The sequence below is a fragment of the Symphalangus syndactylus genome, chromosome 19 (assembly GCF_028878055.3).
Source record: "Symphalangus syndactylus isolate Jambi chromosome 19, NHGRI_mSymSyn1-v2.1_pri, whole genome shotgun sequence".
Classification (NCBI taxonomy): domain Eukaryota; kingdom Metazoa; phylum Chordata; class Mammalia; order Primates; family Hylobatidae; genus Symphalangus; species Symphalangus syndactylus.
The window spans coordinates 56,051,539-56,074,465 of record NC_072434.2 but is presented as its reverse complement, the minus strand read 5'-3'; the positions used below and the strand labels follow the sequence as shown (position 1 = coordinate 56,074,465).

Sequence of the window (22,927 nt, the reverse complement as noted above, 5' to 3'; positions counted from 1 at the left end):
AGAGACCCTGTCTCTAAATAAATAAATAAAGCAGAATACAGCATATCATATAATTAAAGAAGTTAGGTGTAGAGCAAGTCTTTACTAAAATAAATTATTTTTGTCTTTCCTGATCTATTTAAAATAGCCCATTTTCCTGTCACCTTGTCACTGTGCTTGCTTCATGTATCATCATTACATCACTATGTTTCTTCTATTAGAAAATTTCCTTATTTTTTGTCTTCTAACACACCAAGCACAACTATAATGTTATATATTTGTTTATTGTTTATGTTCTCCACCAGAAGGCAAGTTCCATTTATTTTCACAATTTAAGGCAATGCCTAGTACACATCAGACACTCAGAACGTATTTGTTAAATGAATGAATGAGCAAATGAATGTGGAGACTAATGGGGTAAGAACAAGTAGGAGAAAAAAGTCTTCAAGGATGTACAAGTTCATTCTCTTAATAACATTTAAGTTCATTTTACATATTTTATTAGGGGATTTAGAGACTCTTAAGACTTTCAGTTCATGTGTTGTTTTCTTGATTTTTCAGCACCTCTCGACGAATAACCTTAGTGTATCTGATCCATACAAAGGCCACAGCCCTACCCCAGCCTCACTCTGTAACTGAACACAGCAATTCTCCATACTTGATTATTTTCATGCATTGTCTCTCCCTCCTTAGCCTATCACTACTAGACTCTATCCCTTCACTGTGACCTCATTTCTCAAATCTAATGCTAGAGATAATGCTTATCCTCTTAAGCATGCAAGTGAGCACCCTGATACGTTGTAATCAAGGAAACCTGATTATTGAAGGGTAAAATTGTGTGAATTTTGAGCATGGGCATTAGAGGCAGATACACCATCCTGTCACTCACTGATTTCTAATTTCCAGTTGGCTCACCTGTAAATAGGGCATAATAATATTTACCTTGTGGGAGTTTTGGGAATTAAATATGTATGTAAAGTGCTATTTAATAAATATGGTACTTAATTAATAAGTTGTAGATAAAAAGGAAAGGAAGTCTCTTGCTTCCTTGTCAGAACCATCCATTAGAGAACTTTAAAGCATTTTCAGGGAAAGGAAATTTGGAGAAGAGCAATGAGATTGTTTTGTTTCACCATGGGCAAAGGTGAAAGGAGCGTTGTGTTGTTTTGGCAGGAGTCTGGGGATGGTAGGGGTCAGAACATATGTGCATTACATAACGCTGCTGAGCTGATCACCAGAGTTATGGCTCTTGACATGAATGAGTAAAGGTTGCTGACCACCCCATGAGGCCCAACTGGCTGATACATGTGTGATCTCTTGGCTCGTCACAGCCTAGGTATATAGTGTCCTCCAAGTGTTCTTAACTTTTTATTGTACTCCATTTACAAAAGAGTACTGGCATCTTTTACGTAAATTCTCAATAAATTTTCACAAACTGAACACACCCATGTAACCACCACTTTGATAAAGACATGGAAAATGACCAGTATCCTAGAAGTCCCCTTGTGTCCCATAGCCCCTTGTTTCCATCCTCCACCCCACCAATGGGAACCACTATCCATGGATAGTTTCACCTGTTTTTGAACTTTATAGAGACAGAATTCTACTGTATCTGGCTTTTTTACATGGGATTATGTTTATGAGATCTATCCATGTCATTGCATGTAGTTGTAATTCATTCTCATTGCTACATAGTATTGCATTAAGACTATACTATTATTTGTCCATTCTATTACTGATGGAAATTTGGTAGTTTTTAAATCTTGGTTGTTATGATTAATGCTATTATACACATTCTTGTACCTGTATTTTTTCTGTTTTTATTATTTTAGAAAAACATGAATTCAAAACCATATATGTAAATATTATTTTAGAAATATTGTTTTTTTCTACTCTCACATTTCAGATTCTTGCCATTACTGGGAGTATTTTTTCAATTATCTACCATGGCTTTCTAGAATACCATATTTATTGTTATTTCAGTTGTCTGAGATCCAATACTTTGGAATCCATACACAATACTGTAACAGGTACCTGCTAATATAATGTTACAACCACAGGTTTTTTTTTTTTCACTTGTCTTTTTGAGTTATAAGCTTCACTATGTTGTAACTACTTAGTATACTAATTTTTAAAGTAATCTTTAAAAGACTTTAAAATGATATTCTACATTTGTAAGTGTGAAATCATTCTTCAGGGATAATTATCATATTACCATATCCTTGATAAGTATCTATTTTGTTGTTACTGATTCCATCAGAAGTTTTCTCCCATGTAGTAAGGATTGATACATTTGTTAGGCAAGTGTGTCTTACATATAGTCATTTGTCGTTCAAAATAATTTAGAAAGTGCCTTCTTAAGATGAAAGTGTCTTCTTAAGATGAAAGATTTATGAGAACTTGAATTTAGGAAGAATCTCTTTTTTTTCTGCAGTTTAACTTTTGATTAAAAAGGAACCATCAAATTATATTTGGGACTATATGTCTCTGAGAAAAAGGTATGACAGCACTTCAAAAATTCGTGGAAAAATGGAATTAAAAGATAAAAATAAAAAATATAAACATTTTTAATTTTTAATTTTAATTTCAATTTTTTAATTAAATAGAGATGATTTTTTAAAAAAATTTAATACAGACAAGGTCTCACTATGTTGCCCAGGCTGGTCTCAAGCTCCTGAGCTCATGTGATCCTCCTGCCTTGGCCTCCCAAAGTGCTAGGATTGATTGCAGGCATGAGCCATCATGCCTGGCCAAGTTTATTTTTTAGCATAAATGCCATCAAGGTCAAGACACTTTTGTAAGCAATGATAGCAGCCATTTAGTCCATTCCTAAAGAAGTTACGGTCCTGAGAGTTTAACCATGTCAGTGCAGTCTTTTTTACATGAATAACTAAAAGAAAATGGTTTTTTTTTTTTTTTTTTTTTTATTATACTTTAGGGTTTTAGGGTACATGTGCACAATGTGCAGGTTTGTTACATATGTATCCATGTGCCATGTTGATTTCCTGCACCCATTAACTCGTCATTTAGCATTAGGTGTATCTCCTAATGCTGTCCCTCCCCCCTCCCCCCACCCGACAACAGTCCCTGGAGTGTGATGTTCCCCTTCCTGTGTCCATGAGTTCTCATTGTTCAATTCCCACCTATGAGTGAGAACATGCGGTGTTTGGTTTTTTGTCCTTGCGATAGTTTACTGAGAATGATGTTTTCCAGTTTCATCCATGTCCCTACAAAGGACACAAACTCATCATTTTTTATGGCTGCATAGTATTCCATGGTGTATATGTGCCACATTTTCTTAATCCAGTCTATCGTTGTTGGACATTTGGGTTGGTTCCAACTCTTTGCTATTGTGAATAGTGCCGCAATAAACATACGTGTGCATGTGTCTTTATAGCAGCATGATTTATAATCCTTTGGGTATATACCCAGTAATGGGATGGCTGGGTCAAATGGTATTTCTAGTTCAAGATCCCTGAGGATTCGCCACACTGACTTCCACAATGGTTGAACTAGTTTACAGTCCCACCAACAGTGTAAAAGTGTTCCTATTTCTCCACATCCTCTCCAGCACCTGTCGTTTCCAGATTTTTTAATGATGGCCATTCTAACTGGTGTGAGATGGTATCTCACTGTGGTTTTGATTTGCATTTCTCTGATGGCCAGTGATGATGAGCATTTCTTCATGTGTTTTTTGGCTGCATAAATGTCTTCTTTTGAGAAGTGTCTGTTCATGTCCTCTGCCCACTTTTTGATGGGGTTGTTTGTTTTTTTCTTGTAAATTTGTTTGAGTTCATTGTAGATTCTGGATATTAGCCCTTTGTCAGATGAGTAGGTTGCAAAAATTTTCTCCCATTGTGTAGGTTGCCTGTTCACTCTGATGATAGTTTCTTTTGCTGTGCAGAAGCTCTTTAGTTTAATGAGATCCCATTTGTCGATTTTGGCTTTTGTTGCCATTGCTTTTGGTGTTTTAGACATGAAGTCCTTGCCCACGCCTATGTCCTGAGTGGTATTGCCTAGGTTTTCTTGTAGGATTTTAATGGTTTTAGGTCTAACATATAAGTCTTTAATCCATCTTGAATTAATTTTTGTATAAGGTGTAAGGAAGGGATCCAGTTGCAGCTTTCTACATATGGCTAGCCAGTTTTCCCAGCACCATTTATTAAATAGGGAATCCTTTCCCCATTTCTTGTTTTTGTCAGGTTTGTCAAAGATCAGATAGTTGTAGCTATGCGGCATCATTTCTGAGGGCTCTGTTCTGTTCCATTGATCTATGTCTCTGTTGTGGTACCAGTACCATGCTGTTTTGGCTACTGTAGCCTTGTAGTATAGTTTAAAGTCAGGTAGCGTGATGTCTCCAGCTTTGTTCTTTTGGCTTAGGATTGACTTGGCGATGCGGGCTCTTTTTTGGTTCCATATGAACTTTAAAGTAGTTTTTTCCAATTCTGTGAAGAAAGTCACTGGTAGCTTGATGGGGATGGCATTGAATCTATAAATTACCTTGGGCAGTATGGCCATTTTCACGATATTGATTCTTCCAACCCATGAGCATGGAATGGGTTTGTTTTAAAGGTTGTTTTTTTTTTTTTTTTTAAATATTAGGAAACAAAGTCAGAAGGAGCCAAATCAGAACTGTAAGGTGGATGCCTAATGATTTTCCTTGAAAATTCATGCAAATTGCCCTTGTTTGATGAGAGGAATGAGCAGGAGCATTGTCATGGTGGAGAAGGACTCTTTGGTGAAGCTTTCCATGGGAGTTTTTCTGCTAAAGTTTTGGCTAACTTTCCCAAAACACTCTAATAATCACATGTTGTTGTTCCTTGGCCCTCCAGAGAGTCAATAAACAAAATGCCTGAAGATCCCAAAAAACTGTTGCCATGAACTCTGCTCTGTTTTTTGTTTGTTTGTTGTTTTTTAAGCGACAAGGTCTTTGTGTCACCAAGGCTGGAGGGCAGTGGGGCAATCATAGCTCACTGTAGCCTGGAACTCAAGTGATCCTCTTGTCTCAGCCCCCTGAGTAGCTGAGACTATAGGCCTGTGCCACCACACTTGGGTCATTTTAAACAATATTTTTGAAGAGACAGGGTCTTGCTATGTTGCCAGGCTGGTCTCGTCCTCCTGGGCTCAGGCGATCCTCTCGTCCCTGTTCCCCAAAGTGTTGGGATTCACAGGTGTGAGCCACTGCGCCTAGCCCACCTTTGCTCTTCACCAGTCCACTATGCTTTAACTGGACCACTTCCACCTCTTGGTAGCCATTGTCTGGACTGTGCTTTGTCTTCAGGATCATATTGGAAAAGCCATATTTCATTTCCTGTTACAACTCTTCGAAGAAGTGCTTCAGGATATTGATGCTACCTCTTTAAAATTTCCATTGAGAGCTCTGCTCTTGTCTGCAGCTGATCTGAGTGCAACAGTTTTGACACCCATTGAGTGGAATGTTTGCTCAACTTTAAATTTTTAGCCAGAGTTGTGTCAAACTGAATCGATTGAGATGCCTGTGATGTCGGCTATCATTTCTGCCTGTCCTTTTCAATTAAGGCATGAAAAAGATTAATTTTTTTTCTTACAAATCAGTGAGGGTGGTCTGCTGCTATGGGCTTCATCTTCAAAATCATCTTGTCAGCCAAGCATGGTGGCTAACCTCTGTAATTCCAGCACTTTAAGAGGCAGAGGTAGGAAGATCGCTTGAGCCCAGGAGTTTGAGACCAGCTTTGGCAACATAGCAAGACCCTGTCTCTACAAAAAATAAAAATTAGCTGAGCATAGTGGTGCACGCCTGTAGTTACAGTTTCTCTGGAGGCTGAGGTGGGAGAATCACTTGACACAGAAGGTCAGGGTTGCAGGGAGCAGTGATTGCATCACTGCCTTCCAGCCTGGGCAACAGAGTGTTGAGATCCTGCCTCAACACAAAACAAAAAACTCTTCTTGTCCCTTCTTAAAATGAATTACCTATTTGTAAACTGCTGATTTCTTTGAGTCATTGTTCCCATAAACTTTTCATAAGGCCTCAATGATTTCACCATACTTCCATTAATGCTTCGATATAAATTTGATGTTTGTTTTTGCTTTAACATTAGCAGAATTCATGTTGCTTTAATGGGGACACTTTTCAAACTGATGCTTATCCTTCTTAGTGCCTCAAACTAGATCCTGTTCTGACATGTAATAGTTATTTTGGTAGAAAAGTTTTTTGATACCCATGCATAGTTTTTTCATAATATGCATTTCCATGAATTTTTTGAATTTTTAAAATATTTTTCTTTTTAGTTCAGATGTTGTTTCTGGTATAGTATTTACTTGTTTATATTTAATAAGTTATTTTTAACTTTAAAAATATTTTGATCTTTTTTTACATGCATATTTGTGGGTGCAGTTTATGGTGTATTTTTAACAGTAGCAATAGGACTGTTCAGGACTCTTAGGAAATGCAAAGAGAGCAAATTTTTTTCCCCTTGAGACTTGCTTTGGAGATAGCAAGATATAGCTTTGAATCACAGGTCCAAAATTGATTGCTTATATGCATTTTGGTTAAGTGTCCTAAACTGTGAGCCTGGGTTTTCTCTTCTACAAGAACTCTTGTAGAATTTAAATTAAAAAAATATATAAAGTGCTTAATGCATATATATAAAAAACACATGTATGCATATGTATATGTGTATACACACACATACACACACACACACACACACACACACACACATATACATACAAACAGCCTGGTAAGTATGAGGCATGCATTACCATTATTATTATCTGCCTTTCAGAATTACCTGTTTTCTATTGATATCATAACTACCTTTCCTCAATTGCTTTATGTTTTAGGCCCCAGAATTGTCTGGTCTTTCTTGCCTTGGATACCCACTCTAGCTAGTTCCTATCTTTTTTTTTTTTTTTTTTTTTTTTTGAGACAGAGTCTTGCTCTGTCATCCAGGCCGGAGTACAGTGGCACAGTCTGGGCTCACTGCAACCTCCACCTCCCCAGTTCAAACGATTCTCCTGCCTCAGCCTCCTGAGTAGCTGGGATTACAGGTGCCCACCACCACACCCAGCTAGTTTTTGTATTTTTAGTAGAGACAGCCACCACACTTGGCTAATTTTTGTATTTTTAATAGAGACAGGGTTTCACCATGTTGGCCATGCTGGTCTCAAACTCCTGACTTCAAGTGATCCGCCCACCTTGGCCTCCCAAAGTGCTGGCATTACAGGTGTGAGCCACCGTGTTTTCCTATTGTTTTCCCAAGTGTTTGCAGTAATTTACATTCCCTCCAGCAACATATAAAAGTTCCAGTTGCTCTATTTCTTGACTAATACATGGCATTGTCTGCATTTTTATTGTGCTGTTCTGGTGGGTATATTATGGTATTGTATTGCATTGTGGTCTTAATTTACTTTTCTCTGATGACCCATGATATTGAGCACCTTTTCATGTTTATTGACTATCTAGATCTCCTCTTTTCTAAATCTGTTTTCCTGTGAGACATATACCTTCTTTTGTAATGCCCAGACCTTGAGTAAATTGTAGTTCTGGTGCTGATGGTTATTATTTTTTCTTCTAATTCTTTTCCATATTTAGAAGCTTCTGGAATGCAGTACTACATAGGATTCTTTAGGACTTGGAATATATAGATAATAACTCTCTTTTGTTAGGTATTTGTTGGTTTGCTCAGATATGAGGGTGATTAGCACACCAAATTTACATGCACCTCATATTCTAAAGCAGTGATACTAGTAGATTATGAAGCCTGTATCATATATTCATGCACCCCAAATATTAGAGTTAGTCATGCATTTTTTTTCCATGCAGTAAATAAATAGTTACTGAGTGTTAGTTATGTGTTAGGTACTGTGCCAGATGCCAAGGATCAATGATAAATGAGACACAGACCCTGTTCTGAAGGAGCTAGCCACCGTAAAGGATATCAGTAACAACAGCAAAGTAGGTAATTGCAGCACTTGATGTTAAGAGCTACCAGGAAGGGGAGCTGTGGGATTACATTAGAACATCACTTAATCAGGCTGTTGAGTTGGTGGAATGAGTTGGGGAATGGGGTGCTAGTTAGGGAATGCTTACTGAAAGATGGTACTTCATTTGAAAGACAAATGAGACATAGACATGTGATGCATTGGAGATTTGGTAAATGGGAATTTAAATGGTTCACATATTTAATGGCATTTATTTATTCCACTGAATACAATTCAACTGAAATTTGCTGAATGCTTATCATAAACTGGGCATGTGTTGGCTCTGAAAATGAGAGAAAGCCCAGTCCTTATGGGAAGTTCCAAATAGTTCTAAATGACTGAAGTATAACATTTGAGGTGAGGGAATAGTGAATGATGATACAGGAAAGACAGGCAGAGACATATGTATGTATTATATAAATACTATGTGTATACCTATAGCACTATATGAAGTCTTTTAATATTCAACCATTCTGATTACCTTCTTACTCCAATTTTCCAATTAGATGCATAAATGCTATGAGTGTAGAATGGGTTTCAGCTTCCCAATATCAGTGGAGCCTCCATTCTGTATGGTACCATAATTTGTCCTGACTCCCAGAGTTTCTGTCCAACACCATCGTACAAAATTCTTGAATCTTCCCCTTGCTTTTCATTTCAGTCAGCTTGCCTTACCTGTAATTACAGGGTATATAGAAGACTAATCTTTCTTACTACTAAAGTATTTCATAACGTATGGACACTTTGGTCAAAAGCAATTAGTGGAAAGAGAAGTGTTTCTAATTCAGTGTCTACAGAAAATAAGATAGTGGAGCTGGCTGAGGACTGATACACATGCCTTCCATCAGAGCCAAAACTTATCTATGCTCGTTCCTCGTTTCATTCATTCTTGCCCCCAATGTTTTTTTCCCGCACTTCTTAAACTTAGGGCCAATTTAAAGGCCTGGCCCTCAGACTGTTTAGGGTCGTGAGGGGAACATTGTAACTGGTAGCCAAAATTGCCACTCTAACTGGAAGGCTATATCTCTAGCATCTACACTTGGAATTCTAAGTGTCACTTCTCTCAAACCCAAATTATTATTACATATGGTGTGTATTAATAAATTCTATAATACCTTTAATATGATAGCATTATTTTACATATTATGAATTAAATCTTTCGTTGGGTAACCACAGATTGCATTATATTATAATCATTAAGAACATAGGCTTTAGAATCAGATAGATCTGGATTTGAATACTGATTTTGTCCATTACTAGTCAGTTTGAATTTCTCTCTGTCTTAGTTTCCACATCTATAAAATTTCCTCATACAGTCATTAAAAGCTTAACATGAAACAATGTATATAAAATGTTAAACATGTATATATACATATAGATACACACCTGCTAGGTATCCCTCACAGATTTGTGAGAAAGAATAATTAAGTGTCATTAAATAACCCGTGCTACAAATCTGGATTATAAATTGACTTCTGTAGACACCCTGAAGGATGATGTCCATTTCTTGGTAGTCTCTCTCGTGCCTTCACTTGGAGACCCTCCTGAAGGACTTAGTGCACATTTTTTTTTAGTCTAAATTTTAAGTCAGACCACCCCAAATATGTCCCAAAAGTTCTAAGAAACTTTTTCAGCTATGGTAATACAATGGTAGGCTTGATTTTATTTATTTAGATAAAATACGATGATAGACTTGATTTTACTTATTATATAGACTAATAACTTCCTAGGAGCACTATGATTGCCATGATTCCAAAGAGAAGAAAAACTTTTCAAGCACCAAAAAAGTTGCTTAAAAACAAATTTTGTACACCAGTCAGGGACTCTTTAGAGTGTAAGAAATACCACCTTCAGCACCTTGTCCAGTGGAGCATGTGAAATTAAGTAGTTAGATTCTTTTTGTGGACTGAAGCTTCATTTTCTTTGGGCTAGTTCAAATTATTATGCAGTATTTCCATAGCCTTTACATTTTGGCAACTCTTTTCTTTGATCTTAGCAGAAAAATAGATTATAATTTAGGCCCCAAATAATGACTTTTTAATTGTTCCTTTTGTTTTATTAGATATGATAATATCCTAAACTATATAATATATTAAAATAGAATGAGGATGTATCTGATATGAATTACTATGTATCTATACTATACTATGTATAGTATATTAAAATAGAATGAGGATGTATCTGATATGAATTACTGTGGGATGATGTACAGATACAGAAGTGTTCCAAACTATGCCTTATAAAGCTATAGTGTCTTGCCTGTGGTAAAAAATGCTGGACTTCATATGGGAATGATATTGGAAATTTGAAAACTTTTAATCTTTGTGTAAAACAATTGTGTATTTATAACACAGCTGTGTGAAGTTCTGTGTCTTGTATATAAAGAAAAATGTGTCAAAACTGAAAAGCATCCAGAAAGTGGCAACAAAAATCATCAAGAGGCAGGAGTGGCTTAAAAGCTTTATACCCTTCAATGTGGAATGATCCTCAAGGATATCATTAGAAAAGTCTTAGAGTTGGAAAGGGAATTAGCCTTGATCTACTCCAACCTGTTATTTAATGCAGGAATTTATCTTATGATAATCCTGATAAATGGCTGAGCTTCCTCTGTTTGAATACTCGATGATGTATTAAGAGTGCTGATTTTGGCTGGGCACGGTGGCTCATGCCTGTAATGCCAGCACTTTGGGAGGCCAAGGCAGGCAGACCAGCCTGGCCAACGTGATGAAACCCTGCCTCTATTAAAAATACAAAAATTAGCCAAGTGTGGTGGTGCACGCCTGTAATTCCAGCTACTTGGGAGGCTGAGGCAGGAGAATCACTTGAACCTGGGAGGCGGAGGGTGCAGTCAACTGAGATCACACTACTGCACTCCAGCCTGGGTGACAGACTGTCTCAAAAAAAAAAAAAAAAAAGTGCTGATTTTGGGGACATGCTGCTTGGGTTTAAATCCCAGCCCTGCCAACTGGGATCTACTGTGGTCACTCACCTACTAGTTGAGTGACCATGGGCAAATTCTTAACCTCTCTGCAAATTTTTAACCAGCCCTATTTCCTGGCTTAGTGTTGCCAGCATCTGTGTTCCTGACAATACGCGAAGACACAAGGGGTCTAGGCTCTGACCCCATCCCATCTAGCATTGAGAGATGAACTGAGAATCAAGCAAATGTTTGCATTATACATCTGGTGGAAAAAAAGTATATTCCGCATATAGTAGTTACCTTTAAAAAATGAAATTTTCAGTATAGACCAGAGTGGTGGAAAGCAAGGTTAGGGGAGGCTTCATGGATCAGACAAGTCTGTTAGTTGAAGGAGAGTCTATTGACTCTTCCCAGTTCTGCCTTCTGGAACAACATAAATCAGTTTAATTCCTTCTGTGTGACAATTCTTCACCTTATCAAACGTAAAATATAAAAGGCGTAGTTTGGGTGAGTGTGGATTTTTCCCCTCTTAAAATTCCATAGCTTTAGAGAGTATTTTGCGTATTTTGGCTAAAATTTAGGAAAAACAAAATGAACCACTAATGGGTGATAATTTTGTAGAGCTCTTTAACTTTTTAATCCAAAAAATTGTGTGGACTATAAATTAAAATTCATTTCCATCAACTCATATATGGTTACTCAGCAAAATTGGAAATTTGAACTAGATTCCAAACCTTTTGAGTTTTAAAATATTCTAAATAATGTATTATTTTGATTCAGCTTTGAGTGACAGAAATATCCAAAATAAGAATGGCTTAAACAAATAGCAGTATTTTGCTGTCTTCTAAAAGTCTGAGCAGGTGATGTGGACTGTTGTTACGTCTGATGGTGTCAAAAATATGGTTTTCTCTTTCCTGTTGCTCTCCCCTTCTTAAGTCTGGTCTCGAGGTGCAAAATGGTGGCTTTGATAATTCTAGGCTTCAGGATGAAGGAAGGGATGAGGGAGAAGTTGCCAGGGACATTTCTGCTTTATATCTCATTGGCTGGAACATACTCATGTGGCCACATCTATTAATAGTTACAAGAGAGGCTAAGATGCAGGCTGTACGCGGGGTAGCCATGTACTCAGTTGTAATTTGGGAGTTTCATGTATGGGAGAAAGAAAGATACAGAAGATACTGGGGGACAACCAGCAGTGTAATGTAATTAGTATAGCTACTTACTTGAGTAGGCCTTCATTAAATCGTTATTCAACAGATGAATGTTTCTAATTGCTCCTGTCAAAGTAGGTATTGATCTGGATATTTATGTATATACATGATAAATTATGGCAAGATTTTTTGTTATTGGTGTTTTTATAATTTTATTTCTCATCTACTCTTTACGAATATGGTATATCTGACAGTCTTCAGGCAGATGTAATACTGTACAAGATTTATTTCAGTTTATTTATTGCTGTCCCCCCACCCCCCAAAACTTGGAGGCGTATTAAAAAATCTCTTCTCATGTGTCTGTGATCAATGTTTCTTGCATATGCTTGGCAAATGTTTTGAGATTGAATAAATGAATGGTAATAAAACTTTGAGGCATCCAAGCCTTTTCTTTTAATTTCTTTTGTTTCGATTTACACAAAGAAAAGTTTATATCTGTAATATACATAGAAGAAATTCTTGGCCTTAAATCTGTATTTATTACAAGATTTTCAGGAACATTCATTCAGCTTTCAGGTGGAATGTGGTTAGGTTTGGATTTAATTATGGTTAAGTACCAATTATGGCGTTATTAGGCAAAAAAGGCTAAATCCCCATTGTAGGGATTTCAGTGCTAGTTATTTCATTGAAGCTATCGGGGATTTAAGGAGAGAGACGTATTTGTTAGACCACCCTGGCAAGGTGTTTGGGTCTTATAAAATTCCCAAAGATGAGTAATAAACTACTCAGGTATCAAGAAACCATTTAGCTTATTTTAATTGAATAGAAAGTTCCTAGAAATCGGTAAGGTTTTTCTGGAGTCCTGGAAACATATTTTGAAATGTTAGCAAGTTATATGGCTTGAACTTGATATGTCTCACTTTGTTTGTTTTATATGCTGAGAAAGTAACTTTCAAGCTTCATTAAATTTTTTGACATAATTTACAGTTTGCAAAAGTTATTAAGATAAAAATAATCTCCAGCGACAGAAATCAGTTCTTCCTAAGTCATCGCATTACATGTTTGGAGTACTCTGACTGAGGGTATTACTGTGTGGCAGTTATGCTGGCTCTGAAGTCAGACAGCCCAGGTCAGAAGTTGTGCCATCACTTACTGTGTGACCTCGGGTGACTTATTTAGCTCCTCTGTGCCTCAGGTTTCTCATCTATACACTGGAGGGTAATAATACTTCATAGAGTTGAGAGAGCAGGGAAGCTAGCACTTAGAATAAAGCTTAGTACATAATAAACAGTAAATGTCATTAATGGTCACTTTTGTCATCATTATTAATGTTTTTCTCAAAACGAGTTAAAATATGACTCCAAGAAATATTTAGGAGATTATATCAGTTGACTTTTTCATTTGTAGCATATACGCTATGTGCTACCAAGTGAAATAGAAGACACAAGTTTGGTGAAGAAAAGGAGGAGAATGCTGAATGTGGTTTTTTTATTTTTGTTTTTCATTTTTTTTAGAGACAGGGTCTCACTCTGTCACCCACTGTATTGCAGTGGCACCATCTTGGGTTACTGCAACCTCCGCCTCCCAGGCTCAAGGGATCCTCCTGCCTCACCCTCCTAAGTAGCTGGGACTGTAGACATGTGCCACCATATCCAGCTAATTTTTTATTTTTAGTAGAGATGGGGTTTTGCCATGTTGCCCAGGCTGGTCTCGAACTCCTGGGCTCAAGTGAACCACCTGCCTCGGCCTCCCAAAGTGCTGGGATTACAGGCATGAGCTGTCATGCCCGGCCCTTGGATTTAGTTTTGAATGTGTTGAACTTGAGTTGTTTGTGGGATATTAATCTTGAAATATGAATTTAAAGGAGGGACAGAGGTCACTGGCATATGGGTGATTATTAAAACTATGGGAGATGAGTGACATAACATAAGGGTCTACCTTGGGCCTAGGTTTGAAACCTGGGGACATTAACCTTCAAAGAACAGGCAGAGGACGTAAAGGAAACCATCTGAGAGTAGGAGAAACAGGAGAGAGAAATATCACCAAAAAGAGGTATGGTGTCTGATGAAATAGAGATTATAGTAATCTGAGAACTGAAAAGTATCCATGGCTTGTTAATTAATGGGTATTTTGTGACCGTTTGGTATCCATAGAGTGGAGGTGGAAACCAGATAGCTGTGAATTTAGGGATAATGATAAGGGAGGAAAAGAAGGCAATAAATGTAACTACTCTAACTACTCTTTTGAGAAATTTTAATGAGACAAGTTGGAAACTAGAGGAAGATAAAGGATCAATGGAAAAGTTTTGGAGGGTATATGATTTGGATAGGCTTAAGAGAAATAGCTATTAGAAAAGAAAAAAGGTTGAATATGAGGAGAGTGTAGAAAAGATGGGTTCAAGGCCAAAGTTGATGAGACTGGCTTTGAACAGGAGGAGGGATGTGGATAGAAGTAAGTCTTTAAGATAGAGGAAATTGGGGTTCACCTGTAATCCCTGCACTTTGGGAGGCTGAGGCAGGAGGATCACTTGAGCCTAGGAGTTCAGGACCAGCCTGAGCAACATGGTGAGACCTCATCTCTACAAAGATTTAAAGAAAAATTAGCTGGGGATGCTGGCACATTCTTGTAGTCCAAGCTACTGGGGAGGCTGAGTCAGAAGGATCACTTGAGCCCAGGAGATTGAGGCTGCAGTGAGCTATGTTCACACCACTGCATTCCGGCCTGTATAACAAAACAATACCCTGTCTCAAAATAAATAAATGAAAAGATAGGGAAAGTCACTCCAAATGACTTCCATGTTCTCTAAAGAAATAAAAAGGGTGTTTGTCACTGAAAGGAGGGTTAGATAGATGTTTTGAGGAGAATAGTGAAAGATTAGAATAGAATTGAGGAAAATGGGAGAGGTAGCTGACAAATTTGTTCCCCAACTGAGGGATTTTTCACCTGAACAGTATTTAAAGATATCACTGTTAGTGTGGATGCCATGAATGTGTTATATGAAAAAACAGAATGACTATATTTATCATAGAATATATTGATTTAGCACCTCTGTGTACAAAGCACTGTGCACATATACTTCCTGAGAGATTCAGATGAGCACTGGTCTTCTTGTCCAAGGAGAGTATGAGCTAATGGCTCAGGTTATGTGATTTGTCACAAACGCAAATGTTTATAAAAGATTAAAAATGGTAAATGACACATGAGTTTTATAAACATACTATAACAGTTTGAAAGAGATAGAGATTCCATCAAGTAGGGGGGAAATAAGAGGACTTTATGAAAAAGGCACAAAAAAGGGCTAGGTGTGAATTCTCTGTTGAAATAGTAATTATTGTGGATTTTTGATTTATTACACTATTTATTCCTCTGTAATACAATGATTGGCATAAAAGAGAAGAAGAGAAACAAAGAGATTAATGAAACAGTGAGTTCTCTCCTGTCCAAACAATGTTCTAAAGTTGATTATGTTTTTAGTAAGAATATAGAATTCAGTAATCATTTTCACAAATATTCCACAAATATGAACATCTCTGTTAGGTGCAAAAGATACAGAGATGACTAAGATACAGTTTCTGTCCTCAAAGAGTGCATACTCTAATAGAAGAAATAGAAGTAAAAAGAACTGTAGTTTTGTACAACAAGGGATATAAAGATGGTATATATGAGTAGAGATGTTTAGGGCACAATGGAAGGAAGCATGAATAAATGATTATGTTGATATGATAGCACATTTTTTTCCTTTTTCTTTTCTTTAGTTGGAGAACATCAATTAACAGGCCATAAAGTGGCAGTTAAAATCTTAAATAGACAGAAGATTCGCAGTTTAGATGTTGTTGGGAAAATAAAACGAGAAATTCAAAATCTAAAACTCTTTCGTCATCCTCATATTATCAAACTGTAAGTATTTTTATATCTAATAATACCAAAGAGACACCTATCTTAAAATGTTTTTTAGGAATTTTATAATAATTGTTAATTGTTAACCTTTTACAAAGATTTTTTTTCATGTTCATATTCAGCAAGTGTTAATTCATTTAACCTTTACCGGTCCTTTTTTTTGCATACTCTTGGTTAGAATGAACAGACATTGTTTCTAAATTAGTACTCTTCTCAAGTGATGAATGAAGCCTTAGAAGTTGATTCTTATCCAACTTTAAATGTCATTCAGGGCTTTGACATTTCTAGATTCATTTTTATAATTTTTATCTAGTCAATTTTCACTAACATATCAGGGTATTTTTTTCTTTGGAAAGATAGAAAGTATATGTCAAAGATTATTTCACATAGTATGTTACTTGTAGGACTGAAAGTAGTACTATAACCATAAAGCTTTTAGGAAGGCAAATGTGTTTTTTTTCCCCTTGGAATAAATTATAAACTTAAAAGTTAGGTAAATATTGAGATAAATAAGACAATTAATTGAAAGATTATTTTAAAATTGACTAGACCCTAGAAAATTTAAATATTCATTGTGCAATAATGTGTTTCTTTCAATCATTTAAAGTTGCAGTTTAATATTTGTTGGGAAAATGTAACGTGCTAGACACTGAAAATTGTCTTATTTATCTTTAAGCTTGGATACAGTTTTATAAAATAAGTATTGCTCTTACTTATTGAGTACCTAATAGTGGTCAGGAACTATACCAAGCATTTTTTTTTGTCAAGGTTCTGCTGAATGTGTGAAGCACTTTACATATTTAATTTAATATTATCTTCATGATCAGTGTCTAAAGTAGGCTTACTTTATAGACAAGGAAACTGCATTATCTAAAAAGTAATAGCAGCTTATCCAAGGCCACACAGCTAGTAAGTCACAGAGCTGGTAGTTGAGGTCAAACCGGATTCCAAATGCCATGCTGTTAATGCTCCAGCACTCCAGTTTTTCTTAAAACTGAGAGGTATGTAAATTCCTTCTAAAGAAAAAATAAAGTTATAGATCCCTCATTTTGACTTAATTATTTTTAATATACCATTACTTAAGAAACAAAGCCCTACGTATAAACTTTATATGCATATAGTTCGAATGCAACTATGAAGCCAAAAGAAATTCACAATTTAAATACAAAAAAAAAATGGAATCAATGGAATTCAAAGCAGTATCAATAGTATAATGTGACAAATAATAGTGTTTTATAACAACCAAATCATTGTTAGAGAGTTTAATAGTGGAAACAGTAGGAGGAGATCAAATACTAAATTTATATTGTGAGTCAAATAAGATTAGTACAGAGAAAGCGTGTTCATATAAATATACTATTAAAAAAGCAGTATTAATAACTCTGAGATGTATTTTGCTAGTTCATTAAAATCAGGCATTATATTTAGGCTGACCTTGGTCAGTGAGCAGTCTTTGAATGTCAGCATTAATGGGAACAACTTGATAACCCTGTGGAGTTATGTTGTTTACTTGATGAATAGAGTGGCATACAAGTGTGGTAAGCAGAGTAATACCAGCCCCCCCATGTCTATTTCCTAATTCCCAGAATTTGTGAATATGTTAGGTTGCATGCCCAGGAGGTTGAGGCTGCTAACCAGCTGACCTTAAACTCGGGAGATTATCCTGAATCATGTAGGTGGGCCAAATATTAACACAGTGGTTCTTAAAAGTAGAGAAGAAGAGTAGAAGAAAAGAGTCAGAGAAAAAGGTCTGAACATGGAAACAACATCAGAATGATAAAATGTGAGAAGGACTCAACTGCCGTTGCTGCCTTTGAAAATGGAGAAAAGGGAGCATGAGTCAATGAATGCAGGCAGTCTCTACAAGCTGGGAAATACAAAGAAATTCTGCCCCAGAGCCTTCAGAAGGCAACACAGCTCTGCTGACACCTTGATTTTAGCCCACTGAGACATACGTCAAGCTTTTAAGATAAAGAACTGTAAGATAATACATTTGTGTTGTTTTAAGCCACTGAGTTTGAAGTACGGCAGCAATGGGAAACTAATACAGCATCATTCTTGAAATCCTTAAATAAATGGCTGGTCCAATTATTGTTGAGATTTGGAACATTCATTTAGTCTTTACTGCTGTACTTATTGTTAGTGAACTATGGCTAATCGGTATTTTTAATGAAGGAACCCATGCAGCGCATCTTACCGGCAGCAAGAGTATCCCACTGACTGTTCAGAGCAGGCTTTTATGGGATTGGTGTGGATGACCGGTGACGACTGAGTTCTCACATCACTGCTAGGAAAACTTCATTCTTAGAGTAAGCTTCAATGTCATATGATCTTCACTTGAAGTTCACTTAGTCATAAACATAAACAAAAAAATGAGGTCCCTGAAATTGCATGGCAGTATTTGATTATAAGGTTATCATCTAGGACCTATGTATTAGATGGTCCAGAGTATGTATATAGAGGTTTTTAAAAGATTATCATAAGAATTAAAATTCCACCCATGAGCTTGGTGATTCACTTCTCCTATCCTTTGTTTCTTTAACTTTAAAATGGGACACCTCATTTGAGGATTAAATGTGTTGGCACTGGTATAATGCCTAGTGTTTGATGAGCATTGGCCCAGAGCAGGAATTAGCAACTTATAAACTAATTCCAGTCCTCTTTCATTATTCCAAATGATTTTCACTTAATTGAAACAGTTAGTCTCTGACTTCAACTCTGTATTATTAATGACTTTGTTCTAGTTACTGGGTAACATCTAAGCTAAATCTCTTTGCTCTTCCCCACCGAGTGTCCACTTCCTATGAGAAGAGAAAGCTTAAATGGCCAGACTAAAAGTGTCATATGCTAGAATGAAAGTGGAGAAGGGAAAGATCTTTCCATATTTGCCTTATACCTTGACCTCATCACTTTTACAATGCCAACCCTGAAAGACTTTGAGGAAATTTTACCCATTTGGGTATGAGTCCTACTATCTGTACAGTTCCCAGTTCCTAAAAACACAAATCAGATTTTATCAATAAGCAGTTGCAATTGTCATAATTGTCATGAGGATTCTAAGGCTTCTTTTCCTTTTTTTTTTATTTTTATTTTTATTTTTTATTTTTAACAGGGCCTAGCTCTGTTGCCCAGGCTGGAGTGCAGTGGTGCAATCTTGGCTCACTGCAACCTTCGCCTCCCGGATTCAAATGATTCTCGTGCCTCAGCCTTCTAAGTAGCTGAGACTATAGGCGTGTGCCACCACACCCTGCTAATTTTGTATTTTTTGTAGAGACAGGCTTTCCGCCATTTTGCCAGGCTGGTCTCGACCTCCTAAGCTCAAAACCATCAACCTGTCACAGCCTCCCAAAGTGCTGAGATTACAGGCTTGAGCCACTGCACCCAGGCCCGAAGACTTATTTTTGATGTCATATTTATCAGTGTTTTCTTACCTCCATTTCTATATTTAATTTCAATCATTTTATTTTTGTTTGACTGTCTCATTCTGATACAGGATTATTTAATTATTTGCTATTTTCTGAAGGAATTATAGAAGATTGTCAGAGTTGGTCAGAAAGTAATTGGCAGAGGTGAATTTGCGGTTTAAAACTTTTGGCTTCCAGCCTTGAGATCAATTCATTCAGCTACATTGCCTCTTTAATTGTAGATCTGATCTTAAAACAAAAACCAAACAAACAAACAAAAAACACTTGTGTATTTTTGCTACGGAACAAGCTTATTGACATTGTCTCTAACAGTGTTAGTGATTTAAACAGACAGAGCAACCTTATCCTTTCAGTGGTTTTCTTTTGTGTAGCCTTGGAATAACTGTCAGGAATAGTTTCCTTATTGCAAAAATGGGACTCTAGAATTAGCAAGAAAGTTTGAGCACTGAATGCCAAAAATGGAGGATATTTATTGCATGATTTCTTTATTAACCCAAATTGAAAAAAAATTACAAATGAATAACCTAAAACCCACTGGTAGAAAATTAAAAGGCACAAATAGGATTTAAAGAGAAATCCAAACGTTCCCATGAAGTAGAATTTGTTGAATTTATTTTTGTCTTTGTTTTTCTTTCCTCCATAGTTCTTAATGCAACTTGATTTTACTTGGTCAAAAGATGCTTGTTAGTCTGGTAGAGATGATCTTGTCTAATTCTTTTTTTTTTTTTTTTTGAGACAGAGTCTCGCTCTGTTGCCCAGGCTGGAGTGCAGTAGCATGATCTCGGCTCACTGCAATCTCTGCCTCCTGTGTTCAAGCGATTCTCCTGCCTCAGCCTCCTGAGTAGCTGGGACTAAAGGCATACACCACCACACCCAGCTAATTTTTGTGTTTTTAGTAGAAACGGGGTTTCACCATGTTGATCAGGATGGCCTTGATCTCTTGACTTCGTGATCTACCCACCCTGGCCTCCCAAAGTGCTGGGATTACGGACGTGAGCCACCATGCCCAGCCTAATTCTTTTTAGTCTGTCTTATTTAACCTGTGGCCTCCTTTTTAACATCATTAACCGCCAGCACCACCTTGAAATGTTGTCTCTAGGTTTCCATGACACCTCAGGTTTCTGTTTTCTTTTTTTCATTCTTGTTTATTCTGAAGACTTTCTTTTATGGGCCCCTCTTTATCTTCCTGGCTGTTAAGTACTGATGCAGTCAAGTACACTGAGCTAGTGTAATTTTGTTAGTGAACCCTCTTTTGATGATTTCATCTACTACCATGGTGCCATTTGCCATCTCTATGCTGAAGATTTCCAAATCTTTATGATTTCTGGCCCTTTTGTTTCTCCAGATTTCTGAGCACATTTATCAAATTGTTTATCGGATGTTCACGTTCTAAAGTCACAGAGTCACCTGAAGCTAAACTTTTCTCTCTCTTCCAAATTTACTTCTCTATTTTTGAGGGGGTGGGAGAGTGGAGGGAGGTAAATGAAAATACCATTCATGCAGTTTCCCAAGCCCCAAACTTGGGCAAAATCTTTAATTTCTTCTTTTCCCTCATTTCTTACATACAATAAATCATTAAGGTCTGCACTTCTTTTACCTAAGTGTCCTCTGAATTTATCCATTTTTTTTTGCTCTGTCAGGTTACCGTCTTGCTTGTTGTACTTCAGCTGTTTCCTCTGCTTGGAATACTTTATCCACATCTCCCTTTCCCTAGGCTGCCAATTCCAACTTGTCTTTTAAGTGCAATTATATTTGACCCTTGAACGGTATGGGTTTGAACCACACTGGTCTACTTATGCTTGGGTTTTATGCTGCCTTTGCTACCCTGAGACAGCAAGACCAACCCCTCCTCTTCCTCCTCAGTCTACTCAATATGAAGATGACAAGGATAAAGGCCTTGATGGTGATCCATTTCCACTTAATGAGTAGTTGGTATATTTTCTCTTCCTTATGATTTTCCTAATAACATTTTCTTGTCTCTAGCTTACTTTGCTGTAAGAATACAGTAAATAATACATTTAACATGCAAAATGTGTGTTAATTATTTCTGTTCTCTGTAAGGCTTCTGCTCAACAGTAGGCTATTAGTAGTTAAGTTTAGGGGTAGTCAAAAGTTAAACATGGATTTTTGACTGCACAGAGGTTGACACTCTAACCCCCACATTGTCTGAGAATCAACTGTACCCCTGAAAACCTACTTTACTCACTAAGACTAGGTTAGGCTCTAACTCTAACTCCTCTTTGCTCCCAAAGCACTCAATATTCACCTTTTCCAAAGCCCTTAAATTGTGTTGTAATTGCACATTTTCTTATTGGTATTTCCCACAAGACTGAAGTACTTAGGAGCAGGAATTATGGCTTTTTTTATTCAAAAAAATTTTTTTATTATACTTTAAGTTCTAGGGTACATGTGCACAACGTGCAGGTTTGTTACATATGTATCCATGTGCCGTGTTGGTGTGCCTCATTCATTAACTCGTCATTACATTAGGTATATCTCCTAATGCTATCCCTCCCCACTCCCGCCACCCCACGACAGGCCCTGGTGTGTGATGTTCCCCTTCCTGTGTCCAAGTGTTCTCATTGTTCAATTCCCACCTATGAGTGAGAACATGCGGTGTTTGGTTTTCTGTCCTTGTGGTAGTTTGCTGAGAATGATGGTTTCCAGCTTCATCCATGTCCCTACAAAGGACATGAACTCCTTTTTTTATGGCTGCATAGTATTCCATGGTATATATGTGCCACATTTTCTTAATCCAGTCTATCACTGATGGACATTTGGGTTGGTTCCAAGTCTTTGCTATTGTGAATAGTGCCACAATAAACATATGTGTGCATGTGTCTTTATAGCAGCATGATTTATAATCCTTTGGGTATATACCCAGTAATGGGATGGCTGGGTGAAATGGTATTTCTAGTTCTAGATCCTTGAGGAATCACCACACTGTGTTCCACAATGGTTGAACTAGTTTACAGTCCCACCAACAGTGTAAAAGTGTTCCTATTTCTTCACATCCTCTCCAGCACCTGTTGTTTCCTGACTTTTTAATGATGGCCATTCTAACTGGTGTGAGATGGTATCTCATTGTGGTTTTGATTTGCATTTCTCTGATGGCGAGTGATGATGAGCATTTTTTCATGTGTCTGTTGGCTGCGTAAATGTCTTCTTTTGAGAAGTGTCTGTTCATATCCTTCACCCACTTTTTGATGGGGTTGTTTGATTTTTTTTTGTACCTTTTTTAAGTTCTTTGTAGATTCTGGATATTAGCCGTTTGTCAGATAGGTAGATTGCAAAAATTTTCTCCCATTCTGTAGGTTGCCTGTTCACTCTGATGGTAGTTTCTTTTGCTGTGCAGAAGCTCTTTAGTTTAATTAGATCCCATTTGTCAATTTTGGCTTTTGTTGCCATTGCTTTTGGTGTTTTAGACATGAAGACCTTGCCCATGCCTGTGTCCTGAATGGTATTGCCTAGGTTTTCTTCTAGAGTTTTTATGGTTTTAGGTCTAACATTTAAGTCTTTAATCCATCTTGAATTAATTTTTGTATAAGGTGTAAGGAAGGGATCCAGTTTCAGCTTTCTACATATGGCTAGCC

General features: G+C 37.0%; 1 protein-coding gene across 3 annotated transcripts in view; it reads left to right on the top strand.

Moving 5' to 3' along the window:
- Positions 1 to 22,927, top strand: part of PRKAA2 (protein kinase AMP-activated catalytic subunit alpha 2) — a 77,988-nt gene that overhangs the window by 15,766 nt on the left and 39,295 nt on the right. For 2 of the 3 annotated variants that reach the window (XM_055233890.2, XM_055233893.1), the window contains exon 2: positions 15,768 to 15,909. In XM_055233890.2, coding sequence (XP_055089865.1) covers positions 15,768 to 15,909 — 142 coding nt within the window. Of the gene's footprint in view, positions 1 to 15,767; positions 15,910 to 21,231; positions 21,267 to 22,927 lie in introns of those variants that run through there. The other variant, XM_055233892.2, reaches the window with a different exon arrangement.